This window comes from Lissotriton vulgaris, chromosome 6, assembly GCF_964263255.1.
Source record: "Lissotriton vulgaris chromosome 6, aLisVul1.2, whole genome shotgun sequence".
NCBI lineage: Eukaryota > Metazoa > Chordata > Amphibia > Caudata > Salamandridae > Lissotriton > Lissotriton vulgaris.
Window position 1 is genome coordinate 1,257,903,404 of NC_141694.1, and position 19,310 is coordinate 1,257,922,713.

Genomic DNA, 19,310 nt, shown 5'->3' on the forward strand with positions numbered 1-19,310 from the left:
CTCCAATCAACATACAAGAAGAATTTTGATTCCATTAAAGACAATCGAGGTTTACATCATGCAATGACCTTCTATTGCTTCCGCAACATGCAGCCCTTTAAAGACCAAAAATACATCATAAAGCAATAGAATGTCCAGACAATGTGTATATCCAGGGCACACAGTCATCATCATCTTTAAGCTACGACAAAACAGGACAACATCTTCATTTTCTGTCAAGCTTTATAATAAGTTGTCTGCAAATAGAATTCAAGCAAAGTCAAAAGAAATTCTTTATTTCAGCCTTTGAGGACATAAAAGCACAAATAAAAAGTACTGACATTGTAATGCACATGTACTTTATATCTGGGAAATTAAAATGCGTGAATTGTGCTGTACTTTTTTTGTGCAAAAAAAATGAATTCACAAGTACTTGATGCTATAACACTATCAATTATAAACCTGATAACAAACTTAAATAATACCTTTATCCTAGTCATTCTTTTTGTTTTTACATTTTTTTTTATTTTCTCCTCGTAGGGTGAGGAGGAAGGGATAATGTTAGCCTCTGAAGGCTACCATTTTGCAAGTTTAAAGCCATCCAGTGGCCACAGGTCTTAAATAACATTTTGCAAAAGTATTCGCATTAGATCAATCTGCTACTTTTAAAATATTTGTTAGCAAACTACCTGCCCAGAAAACCTTACTAGCCTTTGCACTTCTGAGGAATAGGCACCATATCTGGAAAGGTCTACTCTTACCTCACTTATTACTACTCTCGCCCGATTAGCTAAAGTGGCTATGGAGACTTCCTTATAGGGTTTGACGTTAGACAGTAACAACTGTTCCTCACCATCTGCCCTAAACTCCAGCACCTTACTCTCATACATTTTACCACACATAGCTTTTCACACTCATGGAAAAAAAGGATACAAAACAGGCTCAGACATTATTTTAGTCCTTTTCCATATGTTACAATGTACCCCTTCAGGAGAATAGAATCTATTTGAAGTCTCCAACGCTTGAACGTCAGAAACCCTTCTAAAAGAAATTAGACAAAATAAAGTTGCTAACTTCAGAAAGAGGAGAGACCTCTTGGCAGCCTACGTAGTGGCTCCCACCACACACTTATTACAAGACTGCATAACAGAGGCATCCAAGGAGCTGCTCTCAGATGGATCGCCTCTCCTCAACAGAAGAATGCAAAAAGTAATTTTACCCTTCACCTTCGAACCAAAGAAATCATCTGTGGACTAGGATCCTCGGTCATCCCCACCCTTTTTAAAACGTATATGACACTTCTGCCCAGCATCATAAAAGAAAAACCATGGACTGGTATCATATGCTATGCTGATGACACATAACTCATTCTCTCCCTCTCCGAAGATACCACCAAACACCAAGACTGACTTCAACAACTGCATTACAAACATTGCCAAATAGATGAACGACAACTGCCTGAATCTCAACACAGACAAGATAGAGGGACAGATCTTTGGAAACAAAAGCTCCCCCATGGATGCATCCTGGTGGCCCTCTTAACTCAGACCCCCAATGAGCATGCTACAAATCGACTACAGACCATGCAGAACACAGAAGGCAGACTCGCCATGGATCTCGTTAGACAAACCCACATCACCCCCTACCTCAGGGAAATCAACTGGCTCCCTGTACAGATGTAAATGTAAATGTATAGGCATTTATATAGCGCACTACTTACCCGTAGGGTCCCAAGGCGCTTCGACCGCTGCGAAACCCTTCCTGGCTTCCCTGAGAGATGGTCCCTTAATGGGTATCTCCAGGGTGAGACCAGGCATCCCCGGCGGTCTGGTGGGGCCGTTAGTGAAGATGAGGCAAGCTAATGCCCAGAGTTGCCGAGTGTGATCGCTGATCAGAGTAGGCACCGAGGCGAGAGAATTATCGAGTCCGCTGACCCTGGTCCAGAAACCTGCCGCGCCAGGAATCGAACCCTGGTCCCAGGCCGTCCTCTGCTCTCGGGTCTGCCGCCTCTAACCAGTGAGCCACACTACTTCACTGGGTATCAAGCTCCTGGCCCCCGCATACAAGGCCCTACACAACTGTGCACCCACCTACTTGAACCATCGCCTGACCTTCCATCAGCCCATCAGACATCTCCACTCCACTTCCGTCTCTAACCTTCAACCACGCATCTTATGTAGCAGATGCAGAGGTCGCTCCTTCTCCCACCTAGCAAGGAAGACATGGATTGAGCTACCCCATTATCTCCGGACCGCCCCATCTGTTCCAGAGTTTTGAAGAGATGGGGAGCCCCTGAAGACCTGGCTATTCAGCTAATCAACTGGACAGTGCCATCAGCTGTATACCCTCACGGGTGACAAGAAGTGCTCTACAAATCTAGTGATTAATTGATGCTGAGAGGCCGTATGGAGTGAATTTCTATTGTTCGTGGCAACACATTTGAGGGGAATCTATGTCTAGCTAATTTGAGGAACATCAAAGTAAATATATTAATGCACCCTGTATGAACGTTGGTTGTTTTTTTTCCTTAGAATAGTAATTGAAAGAGCGTGCCTAGAAATATCCATTAGCAAAATTTAATTTTCTATACATGTCTTATCCCCTCACATACATAGTAGTCAATTAATGGGTTATGCTCTCAGTATATGGTATTAACTAATGTTAACAAACTTTGCACTGGGCAATAGTGGATAATACCTTAAAATCAGCTCTAGAGAAGAACTCTCAGGGCACTCTTAATCATTAGTGAACCCATGAATATGGGCAGTGAGATCATAGTGCAATTACAAAAAAACAAAAAGATGCATGAATGTAGTACCAATAAATAGTACACACTGCATAGCCAGACTAATGTTTAGGAAAACGTGCCTCACTTTGCACATGTCAAGATATACCTCACCTTTCTCTGCAAAATTATGTGACTTTCATTAATCTTACAAGTTTACAGTTGTTGTTTTGAATTAGTATATTTCACTAGGGTCCACCTCTTTCCATTGGCTATGAACCGGCCCAGTCCCTTACATACTAACAAGGTGAACATGTATCCTTGCTGCCAGAAAAATACTTTATACAGTCTATTTATACTCATGGAATGTCTATAGGCAAACTAGCCAAATACACTGCTCTGACACAGGTCTTTAAAGCCTTTAAACCCTTAAGGGTACCATGGCTAAAGATATGACTTTACAGCAAAATCATTTTGTCAGCTCCTTTGTTACATGTTTTACTTGAAACTAGGTTGCTGGCAACAATCTCTGTGTGATCATGGTCCTACTTAAACTTGGGTGCCACTAAAAGGTTTAATGAGAGTCTTTCGTTGTGGTCATGGAGGGGGAGTTTGGAGTGGAAAGTGAAAATGGGTCTTAAAGTATATTTTGCCTAATGCAATTTTTACTTTTACAGCAGCCACAGTGGTTCCCCACAGGCACAATAATGAGCGAGAGCCGAAGCCTCCTTCCTTATTCTGGCGAAAGGGTGAGACGGGACATCAAAGGCCACCATGTGTTTGAGCATTTCCTTCACCATGTGTTTGAGTGTTTTCTTTGCATCAGTACATTTTATTTTTTGGTTTTCTATCAATGTGTAGTCGAAAAAAACAGTAATTTCTTGCCATGGTATACAATCTGCTCGATGATGAAGCATGCCACCAACTAGGTTGGTGGGTGAGGGCTTTCAAAAGACACCCAAGAGGTGCCATTGCCACCCGGCAAAATACTGAGTCGCTACATAACTAATATTAATCTACCATAACCGTGCCAGATTAATCCATTCTAGAGCTAGTCTCCTATTGATACCGATACATATAAACCGGGGATCTGGACTAGCTTTCTGGTCCTCTCTCTCCCTCTTGATTCTCGCCATACAATCTGCTCTATCATACATTGCCTTATCTTACTGCCGCATCCCTCAATGGATTTTACCCAACAGTGATTACATCTTTCTCTGCCACATGCATCAACATTTGGATTTGCGATCCCTAAATAGTGATTTTTGAGGAATTGCTATTTTGGAATCGCAAATCCCTATGCATATAGGAATCTCAAAATAAATTGTGATTCCTTAACATCATCTAATAGCGATTTGCAAATTGTGAAACGCTATTAGGGAATGTTACTCCATTCATTCCTATGAGCCTACAGGCTATTTTAAAAGGGTAAAAGCAATGTCTACTAGGTGCAATCTACTTATATTCCATAAAAACTACCCATTGTGGGGGATCCCACTTTTCCTGAGGTATTTAGGGATCAAGCAGGTAAAATTTGGGCAAACTATGGAGTAAACTGCTTTGGCGATTTATATAATGATAGAGGTATTAAATCATTTGAAAATTTAAGACTGGCCTATAAACTTCCGGGCCATTTTTTAACAATATTTGCAGATTAGGGATTATCTTGCTTCTAATGTGGCCGTAAAAGAAATAAAACATTCAACAGTCTGGGATTGTATTTATAGGGAGAAGTCTAAATCTCTCATTGGCTCAATGTATGCTCTTCTACATAGTTTCAGACCATTGGGCAATGAGAAATTAGCAGAACGTTGGACTCAAACCTTGGGGACAATGCTCTCACCTAGAATGATAGAACAGGTATTAGGCTATGTTAAGGACTCTGCCCATTCTGTTAGCTAACAGCTCCAGCAAACACGTATTACTTGCATGATGTGTTACACTCCCAAATGTGGACTGTATGCTGCTAACTGAAAATATATGTTTATGGAATGTCCAGAATTGAATAGGTACTGGAGGAAAATCGAGCAAATACTTTATTCTAAAATAGGATTGGATCACCCACTCACGGATCTTGAAATTATGTTGGGATATAAAGATGGTAATCCGGCAGTAGCGGGTCTCTTTACGATTCTAATGGCTGCAGCTAGGCTGGCTATTGCCATGGCATGGGTCTCTACTACACCACCGGTGGCAGAGGATTGGTGGGCGATTATCAGAGATACTTATGGTGTAGAGGCAACTCTGGCAAAGGCAAGTGGCATCAAATCGTTAGTTAAATTAGAGGTGCTGTGGGGGCCATTGGCCCTGGATGGCTTAAGGTAGCTGGATTTGGCTAAATATGAAATAAGAAGTGTTTCCCCCCCAAAAACATTTTGCTTACATATGCTATGTTACTGTGAAATTTCAATTTGTTTCCTCTCTTTTGTTTCTCACTATTCTCTTGCCTATGTATTAATATGTTTGCTTATTCATATTAATTTATTTGTTTATCCCCTTCGCTGCGGGGGTAATTCCCCCGCTGTGCTGGGGGGGAGCTGAGCTCGTCATGAGCTACAGTGCTCCTGTGCTCATGACGAGCTTAGCTCGTCACAGGTGCATTGGTTCCCATGGAACGCTCAGCACAGCAGGGGAATTCTCCCCGCACCTGAGCGTACCACGGCCCATGACGAGCTGAGCTCGTCATGAGCACCGGAGCACCGTGCCTCATGACGAGCTCAGCTCGTCATGAGCATGGAAAAGTTTATGTCAACTGTATGAACATGCACTATCTGATGGAAAGTAAAAAGTTTATTTAAAAAAAAGGAATCATTTTAGAAGAGAAAGCAGAAAGACTGGGGCCCTGAATAGAAGGATCCAAGCCAAACTAAGTCAAAAACCATCAAAACACCAGAAAAAAGTGGGGGCAACCATGTAGTCAGATTCCACCTTCCTGCAGTAAGGAGTGGTGAACTTATAAGTTACTCCACACTCCTGTCACAGGGACTTCATATACTTAGAAATGAAGTTTGTACCACGGTCTGACACCACCTCTCTGGGAAACCCCACATGGAAGAGAATACCCATCAGTGCACGTCTCACCACGGGGGCCGTCAATGTCCTGAGAGGGATGGCTTCCGGGTACCGGGTAGCATGATCCACCAAGACCAGGATAAAACTGTTGCCCATGGCTGACTTGGGGTCCAGAGGCCCCTCAATGTCAACACCCACCCATCCAAAGGGGTTGCTGATCACAGGGAAGGGCTGGAGAGGAGCTGTGTGCTTCCTCCCACTCTTCCCACTTGCCTGGCAAGTTTGACAAGTCCTAAAATGAGTATCTGAACTCTTGCACATCTGGGGCAAATAAAAGTGGGTGACAAGCTTTTCAACAGTCTTTTCCTACCCCAGATGTCCAGCTAACGGTACATCATGAGCCAAACCCAGAAGGAAGGCTCTGAAGCGCTGGGGTACCACCAGCATACGGGCTGACCCAGGCTCAGCAGCATTAGGCTCGCTATACAGTAGGTCATTCTCCCAGAAGATCCAATGTGATCCAGACTGATCACCTGCTGCCTGGCTTGAAGCCAACCCACAAGAGATGGGCACTTCTTCTGTTCTGCACAGAATTCCTCCCTGGGTCAGCTCAGAAGGTCCCTCAGTTCTGCAACTTGCTCCCCTGTCAGTTCCAGGGCATCCCCCTCAAGGTATGCCTCCTCCTGGACCGTGGGAACAATGTGGGCTGGTTTCTCGCACCTCCTACCTCTTCTCTTTAAGGCAGGTACCTGGGCCATAATTTCAGGCTCTAGGACCTCTTGAGCACCCCTACTGGCTGCCATAGACCGAGTGGTCACACACTCCCACTCAGGCAAACCCAACATCTCTAAATGAAACCTTCTCTCCACCTTAGCCTAAGGAGAGCTGTCTAAATCATTGCCCAACAGACAATCCACATGCATGGCTGGCCTTACAGTTACTTGGAGAGTACCTGAAACCCCCCCACTCAAAGGAAACCTGAGCCACCTTGCAGTGGCTCTCTGTGTTGTCAGCGGCAACAACAGGGTAACATGCATTTGGGACCACCTGCTCTTCATACACCAGCTGACTACTGACAGCTGTCAAACTGGCCTCGGTGTCTCTCAGAGCCTTCTCCCTATGGCCATTCGTGGTCACCCACTGCCTGTACTTTTTGGTGTTATCAGGCAGCTGGGTTCTGGGGACCACCTCACAATCTTTTAAAGAGACAAGGGACATTTCTGCGTGACCCCACCCACCTTGGGCACCCATCTCTTCCCCTCCCAGGGCTACACTCGCCACCTGACGGGGTGGTGTACAGGGTGGTGCATTGTGATCCTTCTGGGGTCACTGAGGATCATACCAGCGGTTGCCCACTTGTTTACACTGAAAGCATGTAGGGGGCCCCCTGTGAACAGGTTTACCTGTCAGGGGCTCAACCTCTTCTCAGGCGGAGGCTGGGAACCCTTACCTTGGTTCCCTTGGGAATTACTTTGGGGCCCTTTCTGGAACTTCCTCTGTTTACCCTTGTCCCACCCACTCTTCTGCTTGGGACACTTTACCAACCTTGGTGGAGTCTCCCACATGACCCTTATGGTCCTGGGTATTCACCCAACGGTCCGCCTCCTCAGCAAGCTTCCTAGGGTTAGTTAGCTTGCTATAAATTAGGTGCTCGCGTAGCTCTGGAAAACAATTACCAGACAAGTGCTCCCATGCAAATAAATCATAGAGTTCCTCAAAAGTACTCACTTTGCTACCCTTCACCCAACCATCCATAGCTCTGCAAAATAAAGACACATATTCTACCCAGGTGGTAGCCTCCAGCTTGTTACAATTCCTGAACCTCTATCTATAGAGTTCTGGGCTCAATCCATACCTTGTCATCAGGGCTTCCTTCATGTGGGTATAAAGCATCCTACTCTCACTGGGCAGGTCTTACAATGTATCCCTCCCATCACTAACAAAGCGTCCCCACATTCCTGCTCCCCAATCCTTCTCAGGGACCCGGTGGCCCAACATTGCAATTTCATAGGCTGCAAACCACTGCCCAATATCTTCATGCTTATGGAAATCTTTGATGACATTCTTTGGGAAATATACCCTGCCTTCTGCAGGCACAGATGATGCGCTGCCACCAGAGGGACTCAATTCGAAACTTTTAGCCTTAAGCTTCAATTCCCTCAAAAATCTTTCATGTACTAATTTCTCTTTTTCCCTTTCAAAAGCTATTCTGTTATTCTAAAGCTCCAACTTCTTACTCTCTAGGTCCTTTTGACTCTCCAACTTTAGCTTGGCCATCTCCATTCTATGCAATCTATTTCTCTCTCTGTCCTCCAGCTGTCCTGGGGACATGCCCTTGGAAGAAACACTGCTGCTTATGGGGGAATACACTCTCTCCCTGGCTGGACCCAATGGCCAATCCAGCTGCCGTTCTGCATTCTCAGCCTCCTCTGTAGGCTCTTCCACATGCTCAGAGGCATTTCTTGCTTCCACCCAGGCCCTCAGCGCCTCTTGGAACTCATTCTTCTTGGTGAGGCCTGGAGTAGCAACTTTAAATTTTCTACAGAAGGCTTTCAGCTGTTTTACATTGTAGGCCTCCAACCTTTCTTCCTCAAAATCTATATCCATCAATACAAACCGGCAGTCTTTAGTAAAAATAACAGTTCCAAGGAAAAATAATTCTACCCAAAAAATGTATATGGTTGCGTTTGGTCTGCACTCACTAGTAGTGCACACCAATCACTGTATATGAGTCACAAATGGAAGTCCAAATCATCACCGCTGATCACAAATGTTAGAACTGGGTGTCTTTAGTTGGCAATGGCTTATACCTTTGTCCAAATAGGGACTCTTGCTTCTAGTTAGAGTAAGGGGCTACACTCCTAAAATAACCCCTGCTCAACCCTGTGGGAGCTTGGCACGAGCAGGAAGGCTTATCTCAGAGGCACTGTGTAAAGCATTTGTGAACACACACAGTAATACAGTGAAAATCCTACAGATGGACACAATACAGGTTTTATAAGAATAAGTATTCTTTATATAGACATAACACAAGACCCAAACAACAAAAATCCACAGTACAGAAGTAAGAAAATGACTTTAAGATGGTAGAAATACCTCAGTTCACTTTAGATGGTAAATGCGACACATTTCTCACAAAGTACCTTTGGATGCATCACGCAAGATAAACAAAAGGTTTACAGGGAGAATGATGCATCTGTTCCTTGCTTCGAGGTAGGTGATGCGTCTGTTCCTCACTGTTTGCGCGAAGTATGCGATGCGTCTGTTCCTTACCGGAGAGGTGGAGATGCGACGATCTTGTGGTGCGTCCCGGTTGCGATGCAACAAGATGGCGCCTTGATGCGATGCAACGATCCGGTTCAATGCAGGAAGATGGTGCCCTTGATGCGATGCGACGACGTGAAGACGATGCGTGCATTCCCGACGGCCGTGAGGCGACTCTGTAACTTTAGGGAGCCACGACAGGCCCTGCGACACGCTTCTCCGGTGATGCGACGGCGACCCTTGCAGTAGCGACACACTTCTCCAGTGATGTGACGACACACAGCTGCGACTGAGACATGCTTCTCCTGTGATCTGACCCTTGTGGTGGCAGCATGCTTTTTTAATGATGCAACAGCTGCGGATGCAACATGCTTCTTCTCGTTGAGTCGCACTTCCAGCTCCCAACAACACGCAGGCTTCTGCAGACATAATTCCCAGCAAGGAAATTCAGGGGGGGAGCTGGTGGTGAAGTCTTGTATCCCTGAGACTTCAGCAGGAGGAAAGCACAGTTCAAGCCCTTGGAGATTCTTCTTCAAGATGATAAACGTTGCAAATAAAAGTCTGTCTCATTTCCTTGGCAATAAAAAAACCACTGCAGGCCACCCCCAGCAATTACATCTAAAGTTCGGGGTCTGGGCCCCCTTTTTTATACACACAAATCCTTTGTCTCTGAAGGCAGAGAGTTTCTGTACCTGGTCCAAACCAGTTCTGGGTGCATTCTGCCAGGCCACAACTTCTTCCTTTGTTAGTGTGGGCCAGGGTTATCAGACTCACCACAGGAGGTGGAACCAGCATTGTGGAAGGCAGACACAGCCCAATTCAGGCCCAGGTGCTACTCCTCCCACCACTCCCAATGCAGATAGGTCTATTTAGCCTTGTGCTGACTCACCCAGCCCCTGTCACTCACAAACCAGACATGGAATACACAACCTAGCAGAGGGAGGCTTGGATGGTTAGGCAAGAAAATACCTACTTTCTAAAAGTGCTATTTTCAAACACAAAATCAACTTCACTAAAAGATGTATTTTATCATTCTGAGTTCAGGTATACTAAATGTGTCTTTCTACCATGTTCCCTGGGACAGTTAGGATTATAAGATGTTATAATCAAACTGCCCATTCTGGCCTATGGGGACAGGTAGCCATGCAATAGTGAACACGAGATTGGCTATAATTCACTATCAGGACATGCCACACACATCAGGGCATGTCCTACCTTTCCCACATATTGCAACCTGCCCTAGGGCCTACCTTAGGGGAATCTAACATGTAGAAAAGGGAAGGGTTAGGGACTGGTTAGTGGGTGGACTTACCAAGTCGACATGGCAGTACTAGACTGCACACAGGCTCCGCAATGGCAGGCCTGAGACACACTTTACAAGCTGTTTCTGCGGGTGGCACAATCAGTGCTGCAAGCCCACTAGCAGCATTTGATCCAAATGCCGTGGGCACACACAGTGCACTGTACTAGGGTCTGACAAGTAAATCAAATAAGCCAATCATGGAGTCACTAATACATTACAACAACAATTTACAATAGGGAGCACTTGCACTGTGGCACTGAATAGCAGTGACACAGTGCCCAAAGCATCTAAAACCAGCAAAAACATAAAGGGAGACTCACTCCAATAGTACCAGGTCTAACTATATATATATATTCGGTTTTGTCGCAAAAAATGAGGATTAAATCTTGGCGTGCTCCGCCGAGAGTGTACGCCAATTCCCTCGGGGCCTTTCAGGCATAGAGTGACACATAACAAAACACATTGGTTCAGCACTCCACACTAAGTAATATTAAGTCAATTACTTTTGATGAATCCGCTTAGTAGGGCTTAAAATTCTTTTATTCTGATTTCTTGATACATTTCTAGATGTATCAAGAAATCAGAATAAAAGAATTTTAAGCCCTACTAAGCGGATTCATCAAAAGTTATTGACTTACTATTACTTATTGTGGAGTGCTGAACCATTGTGTTTCGTTGTGGAATTTGGGGTGAATACCCTGGGGAGCCTAGGGGTATGTGGCTTCAGGTTCTTGGCACCCATATTTAGTGTACACAGGGGACCTAATTGTAGATAGGTGAAGTCATATTGCCTTGTACCCTTGGAGCTTTTTTTTTGTTGTTGTTGATAGAGTGACGCATACATTATGCATGAAAGAAGAAGTTTAGGTGGAAAGCAGATCCTGTTAGAGCACTCTCAACACCAGCGACACTCTAGAACTGCTCACTTCAAATGTCTGTTTTTCCATCAAAGTTTTTAAGCATAGGATTAGCACAGTGCTATCCACGCCGAGATAGAAAATGACAAAGTCTTTTGCCATTTATACAGCAAAGTCTTTAAGCATAGGACTAGTACAGTGCTGTCCTTGCCGAGCTGTAAAATGACAAAAGCCATTTATCACTCCAGCCACAATATTACAGCTTTGAATTGGTAAAATACCAACTTAAGCCAACCTGAAATGAGAAAAAGAAACACCTGACACAGTGTTTCGCTCTAATTAGAGCTCTTCAGAGAGTGATAGCTCTGTCCAGACAAAAGGGAGCACCCAGTATTAAGTCAAAACAAAACCCTTTCAGGCATAGAGTGACACATACATTATGCAAAAAAGAAGGAGAGAACTCTGGGTAGTTTCCAAGTTTAGGTGGAAAGCAGCTCCTGTTAGAGCACTCTCAACACCAGCGACACTCTAGATCTGCTCACCTCAAATGTCTGTTTTTCTATCAAAGTTTTTAAGCATAGGATTAGCACAGTGCTATCCACGCCGAGACAGAAAATGACAAAGTCTTTTGCCATTTATACAGCAAAGTCTTTAAGCATAGGACTAGTACAGTGCTGTCCTTGCCGAGCTGTAAAATGACAAAAGCCATTTATCACTCCAGGCACAATATTACAGCTTTGAATTGGTAAAATACCAACTCAAGCCAACCTGAAATGAGTAAAAGCAACACCTGACACAGTGTTTCGCTCTAATTAGAGCTCTTCAGAGAGGTATCGCTTTGTCCAGACACAAGGGAGCACCCAGTATTAAGTCAAAACAAAAACCCTTTCAGGCATAGAGTGACACATGCATTATGCAAAAAAGAAGGAGAGAACTCTGGTTAGTTCCCAAGTTTAGGTGGAAAGCAGCTCCTGTTAGATCACTCTCAACACCAGCGACACTCTAGATCTGCTCACCTCAAATGTCTGTTTTTCTATCAAAGTTTTAAGCATAGGATTAGCACAGTGCTATCCACGCCGAGATAGAAAATGACAAAGTCTTTTGCCATTTATACAGCAAAGTCTTTAAGCATAGGACTAGTACAGTGCTGTCCTTGCCGAGCTGTAGAATGACAAAAGCTATTTATCACTCCAGGCACAATATTACATATTTGAATTGGTAAAATACCAACTCAAGCCAACTTGAAATGAGTAAAAGCAACCCCTGACACAGTGTTTCGCTCTAATTAGAGCTCTTCAGAGAGGTATAACTTTGTCCAGACACAAAGGAGCACCCAGTATTAAGTCAAAACAAAACCCTTTCAGGCATAGAGTGACGCATACATTATGCAAAAAAGGAGAGAACTCTGGGTAGTTTCCAAGTTTAGGTGGAAAGCAGCTCCTGTTAGAGCACTCTCAACACCAGCGACACTCTAGATCTGCTCACCTCAAATGTCTGTTTTTCTATCAAAGTTTTTAAGCATAGGATTAGCACAGTGATATCCAAGAAACTCCTCCAAAAAGAAGAAGAGGCCACAGCAGGGGAAACATGAGTTGCATCTTTATTCAAATCCACAAGGCATGGCGATTCAAAACACCCATTGTGGCGAATGCATTTCAGCATCTGTGCCTTCTTCAGCACCGTGGGTGTAGCTAAACAAGAAGCAGGCGTGTTTCCCGGATTAAGTATCCAGCCCCCTCCTCATTGATGAAGAGCTGCTCCGCCCCCAAGGTAAGTGCCAATCGCCTTATACCTCCTTCTAGCCGCCTCGTGGATGGCGCCTACAGGTCCCAGCATGCAATGTTCAATACTGGCAGGTATTGCGGGGAGTGGATCAGTGCTCAGATGTTGGGGAACCCCAAAGTCCATGTGACCTTAAAACAAAGTGCCCCCTCGAGTCCCCAGACCGCATCAACCCCCATGCCACAGGAATCCTTTCGGCGGGGGCAAGGCAGGGAATCCACCTAGCCCAGCGTGATGTCGAATGACTTTAACACCGCCCCATCTCCTCCCTGGCCTGGAGGTGGGCCAAGGTCGTTCTAGTACCCTGGATTCCAACGACAATCAACCGAAGCGGAGACCAGCAAGTCCAAGGCCTCTTGAAGATACGGGGGCCTCTTAAGCACGACACTGGAGCTCGCACTGTAAAATGTCCAAGAAACTCCTCCAAAAAGAAGAAGAGGCCACAGCAGGGGAAACGTGAGATGCATCTTTATTCAAAACCACAAGCCATGGCGATTCAAAACACCCATTGTGGCGAATGCATTTCGGCGTCTGTGCCTTCTTCAGCGCCGAGGGTGTAGCAAAACAAGAAGCAGGCGTGTATACCGGATTAAGTATCCAGCCCCCTCCTGATTGATGAAGAGCTGCTCCGCCCCCATATATATATATATATATATACATATATATATATATATCAAGACAATAAAGATGCTCCGTCTTTCGTTGCGATTGCTTCTGCCAAACAGAAATTCACGAACCACCGGAGATGTAGGAAATCTATTCTTTTATTGTCCTCAAACAAAAAAAGACCGAGAGACAGAAAGAGAGAGAGAGAAAGAGAGAAAGAGAGAGACAGAGAGAGATTGAGATCAATTTAGATATATCTCAAGCAAGAGATAGTGTGTAGTCTTCTCATTAGATTTTGTAGATATTCAAACTACCGGAAATTATAAAAGCTGCCTTTTCTAGACAAATCACAATACAGGTAAAAACTATTCCATTTTTTAACGCCCAGTGATTATCTTTCTACCTATCCAAGATTTGGGTCTCTAGACTGATCTTAGAGGAGACAGGTTTGTTATATCCTGTTACTTTTAAGTGCCTATGTTATTTATGCTTGTACCACTTTAACTGCATGAGCCATGCTGTGTTTCCTTTTAACTCTGCATTCTTAACAGAGCTTTGCTCATACAGCATTCTCCACTGTTAGTCAGTTGTAACCTGTGTCCTGCTGTGTCAGGACTGGATGCTGTGCTGCTCAATAAATCATCTTTAACTACAACTGCTTTCTTGGATCCTTACAAAATTGGCGACGAGGATAACCTTACTCCAGCCATCTACAGCACAGGAGCGGAGTTTGAACTCATTTTGGATGTTTTTACCTATTTTACAAAATTTTTACTGAACTGCCTGCCTTGAAGATACCAAGACATCCTGTACTACTTGCTTCTTTGTACCAACGTTTCCCTGCAATTTGGATTTCTTTTTTGAGACTTTTATTTCTGTTTCTGACCTGTAAAACTTGCTTGGCATCTTTCAATTTGGTATTTTACAGCGCGATCTTTTCTCGAGCGCTCCTGCTGTCTTGACAACGCGACGTTTCTGCTGCCTTGACAACGCTTTGGTTGCCCAGCCCACACGTCATCATATCGAATTTGTAGCAGTGACGCGCTGACGCCTTGAACTTCTTTGGAGCCTTTTCAGCTTTCAGCGCAATCCTTAGCAACACGCTACTATTTGGCTGTAGCTCCTAACAACGCCTCCGCGTCATCACTCAACAACGCCTCCGCGTCATCACCCTGGGTTACCAATCACGCTACCTGCTTGCTCCGTCAAACAACGTCTTCGCGTCATCACGCACGCATTGTTTGGACGTCTGCACGCCGTGCCTCCATTTTGTTTCTCCGTTGCTAAGCAACTTCACACGGCGATCAACTTTCACGAAGGAACCCTTTCCAGTGATCGTTTTCCTTCGTTTCTTTTGCGTTTTATCTATTTTTAGCCCACAATATTAGCGCTTATTTTATTTGCAATTTATACAATTTACTTTCCTCGCCAGATTCTCCACAACCATTCTCAAAGCCACAGCTTCGCCTTTTACTCCACTGACAAGCTACTGACTACGCTGACTTCAACTGGCATAAGTACTGTTATATTTTACCTTTTCTACATATTTACATTCTGTATTTTTTTTATTTATTTATATTATTTATTTATTAATTTATATTTCATTTCACTATTAACAACATGCAGTTTGACCCTCCTGCAAAGTTTTTACAAGTCAAGGGCGATCCACCTTTGCCTTGGTCAAGGTGGAAAGAGGAGTTTTTTAATTATATGAAAGCTATTGATGGAGAACGTATGGGTGCAGAAAGAAAAAAAAGCATTCTGTTACATTGTTTGGGCTCTGAGGGTCAGGAAATCTTTAGAACTTTGCCTCAATTTTCTGTACCTAGTGGTAGTGGTGACTCTGTAAATGTTTACACTGAAGCTCTTGGTAGGTTAGAAAAACGTTTTAAGCCTACTGCTAACATTGCGTTAAATCGTTTTAAATTCTATACCAGAGCACAAAAACAAGAGGAATCCTTTGATGATTTTCTTACCGCCTTAAGAGCATTAACCTTACATTGCAATTTTGGTGCTATGGCAGATGAAATGATTCGTGATCAGATTATTGTCCATGTCAAAAACAAAAAAATTCAAGATAAGCTATGGTGTATAGGTGATCCCAATCTAGAAGAAACTATAGCTATTGCTAAGTCTACAGAAATGTCTGAGAAATGGATGAATATTGTAGTTAAACAAACATCCAATCCTCACTCTGTTAAATCCAACACTGAAGAAGAAGTGTGTATTGTTAAACCCAAAATTGATGAAAAAAGTGTTGTTCCTTTCCAATCTAAATTTAAAAATACTGTGGGTATTAACAATAGAAGATTTGATTCTAATAATTCATCATTTTTATGCTACAGATGTGGGAGTAGATCACATATAGCCTCTTTTCAGGGCTGTCCTGCCATAAACAGAACTTGTAATATTTGTAACAAGGTAGGACATTTTAGCAATGTATGTAGAGAAAGAAGATACATTTCTCAACCTCGTTCTGGACGATCTGTCACTCCCTCTTCCACAAAGGTATCTTCCGTTGGGGTTGTTGAAGTACAACATGAAGTTGAACGTGGTTATGTTGTTTCTATTCTTGGATCAACTACTAAGAAATCTCCCAAATGTACTTTTCATGTCTCAGGTATTGCTATTGAACTCATGGTAGATTCAGGATCTCCATGGACAATTATTACCAAAGAATATTTTAACGAAAAGTTAACAAGTGTTTGCAATATTTCTGATTTACAACCTTCAGACATTTTAGCTGAAAGTTTCAATGGAAATATTATCGATATTGAAGGTTTCTTTGATGTTCTTTTATGTTTCAGAGGAAGATCAGCTCAAATTAAGCTTTATATAGCTATCAAAGGAGTCAATGTTCTGGGTTGGCATGATCAATGGGAACTTGGCATCACGTTAAATCCACGTGCCAAGGATCCCATCTCTCTTTGTAGTGAACAAGATATGATTAACTCTGTTACTGATGTTAATGGGAAGGATGATGTAATTATTTCATGGAGTGAAAAATTCAATAAAGTTTTCTGTGACCGTTTAGGAAGATTGGAAAATTTTGCACACAAAATTGTTCTCAAGGAGGGTGCTGTCCCAGTCAAACAAAAGCTTAGGGGAGTTCCTTTAAATGTTAGGGATGAGCTAAAAGAAATGTTGGATGACCTACTCAAGGACAGTATTATAGAGCCCATTGAGTCATCAGAGTGGGTTTCGCCCATCGTTTTGGTGCGCAAACCTGACCAGAAATTGAGGGTCTGCATTGATTTGAGGGCTTTAAACTCTAATATTGTTATAGACTGTCATCCACTCCCTAATATTAATGAGCTGGTTTCCTTGTTTGATGGTGCGCAGATCTTTTCCACCTTGGACCTTAGATCTGCGTATCATCAAATTGAGCTTACTGAAGATTCCAAGAAATATACAGCCTTCATTACCCCTATGGGACTGTTTCAATATAGAAGGATGCCGTTTGGATTAGCATCCGCTGCCTCCGTGTTCCAACGTATTATGTTCCAAATCTTTAGGGACCTTGATAAATTCGTAAAATGCTTTCAGGATGACATTTTAATTTTTTCAAAAAATGAGGCCGAACATAGTTCACATTTAAGTATTGTATGCAAAAGATTAGAAAAATCAGGTCTTACCCTCAAAGCACACAAGTGCAAACTTTTTAGGAAGTCGGTGGAATACTTAGGTCACACTTTGTCGGGGGAAGGTCTTGTTCCTAAAAAATCTAATGTTGAGGCCATCCTCTGTGCTCCAGCCCCAAAGAATAAGGAACAACTTCTCTCTTTCTCCGGGATGTGTGAATACTATAGTAAATTTGTTGTGAATTTTGCCACCAAGATGGAACCCCTAAGAAAACTGTTAAAGACAGTGCAACGATTTTGTATGGGAAACTGAACAGGAAAAAGCTTTTACAGATATCAAACATGATATTGTTAATTCCCCGACTTTGAAACCATTTAGAATTGGAAAGAAATGCATCATCACCACTGATGCAAGTTTGTACGGTCTTGGGTGTGTGCTATCTCAGACTGATAATGTTGCAGAATGGAACGTAGCTTTCTCCTCCAGAACTTTGAGTGAGACTGAACGCAGATATGCGGTTATTGAACGTGAGTTGCTTTCTTGTGTGTGGGCCATCGAACACTATAGAATTTACATTTGGGGCAGTGAGTTTATTCTAAGAACGGACCACAAACCTTTGGTGCATATCCTATCAGCCGGGGGTGGTTGGAATTCGACAGCTAGGATTGCACGTCTTTCATCCAAGCTACAGGAGTACAATTTTAAGGTTGAATATATTCCAGGGAAGAAAAATGTCACTGCTGACTGTTTGTCACGTCTTCCGTGTGAAAGTAAAGTAGACAATGTGAATAGTCTTTCTGAAGTTGATTTTGTGTTAGGGTTGACAGATTTAGTATCTCCCCAGTATCAAGATATTTCTGAACAGTTTTGGTTAGAATGCCAGAATAAGGATGAGAAATTTGTTAAGCTGAAGAAATACCTTCTAGAAGGTTGGCCCAGCAAGAATAACGTTGAATATGATCTGCTACCATTTTACAACATAGCAGAAGAGTTATGGTGTGAAGGTGATTTGTTTTTCAAATCCGAAAAATGTATTCCACCAAGTGGGGTGCAAGAACTTATTCTCAAATTAGCACACAAGACCCATCCGGGAATCTCGGCCATGAAACGTATTATAAGGTTACATTTCTGGTGGCCTGGAATGGATAGATTCATAGACCGTACTGTCAGAGAATGCAATGAGTGCTGTAACAGTGACAAGATGTTAAAATTACATGTTCCACCCCTTAAGACAGTGAAATGGCCAGAATTTCCGTGGAGCAAGATAGCATTTGATATTTCAGGACCTTTCCAAGTGTTGCCAGAAAGTTCACGTTTTGCATTGGTCATCGTAGATTACCACTCTAAGTGGCCAGAAGTGAAATTTGTAGCCAAAATCACTTCTGAAGTTGTCATTTCTTTTTTTAAAGAAGTTTTCGCCAGGGAAGGCTGTCCTTCGGTATTGGTCTCTGATAATGGGGTGCAGTTAGTCTCCGCTGAAATGAAATAGTTTTTACAATCCTGTAACATCAAACACATGTGTACATCCCTTTACGAGCCACATGAGAACGGGCAGGTTGAGCGTTTCAACCGTGTTTTAAAGGGTTTTGTCTCTGATGCCATCAAAGAGAAAGGGGATTGGTTAAACCGTATCAGACAGAAACTTTGGACTTATCGTATAACTCCTCATAGCACTACTGAGATTAGTCCGTTCAAACTACTCAAAGGTAGGGATCCTGCGTCAGACACGTGCCCTTGGTGGTTCAAGGAAAAATGTGAAGCTCTGGTACAAAATAATGTAGACGTCAAAGAAGTTGCAAAGAGAGTAAGTGGGAAACAAAGTAAATCTGAAGTTTGGTACAATAAGAAGTGGAAAACAAGAGAGCATGATTTGTGTGTTGGTGATTGGGTAAGAATCTTAAAACCTTTCTTAGTCACCAAAGGTACGAGTAAGTTTGGCAGACCTATTCAAATCAAAAGAGTTTTCAGTAACTCGGTTGTTACTCAGGATGGCAAGGTTTGGAATTCAAGCAGGGTTGCTAAATGTCCTACTCAAGATGTGTCTAAATTCCAACCTCATGCCATTACTGATAGAGGTTACATTTCTGATGGTGGGTCTGATTCCTTTTCTGATTCTGTAGCTTCAAGGATCAAAGACGATAGGCGAATCAGAAGAAGACCTGTTTCTTTGCAAGATTTTGTATAGCTGTTTTTTTTCTTT

General features: G+C 43.1%; 1 protein-coding gene across 1 annotated transcript in view; it reads left to right on the forward strand.

Moving 5' to 3' along the window:
- The window catches only part of LOC147708723 (uncharacterized), a 227,154-nt gene that overhangs the window by 90,007 nt on the left and 117,837 nt on the right, over nucleotides 1-19,310 (forward strand). The window contains exon 10 of the mRNA XM_086925769.1: nucleotides 3,382-3,453. Coding sequence (XP_086781895.1) covers nucleotides 3,382-3,453 — 72 coding nt within the window. The remainder of the gene's footprint in view (nucleotides 1-3,381; nucleotides 3,454-19,310) is intronic.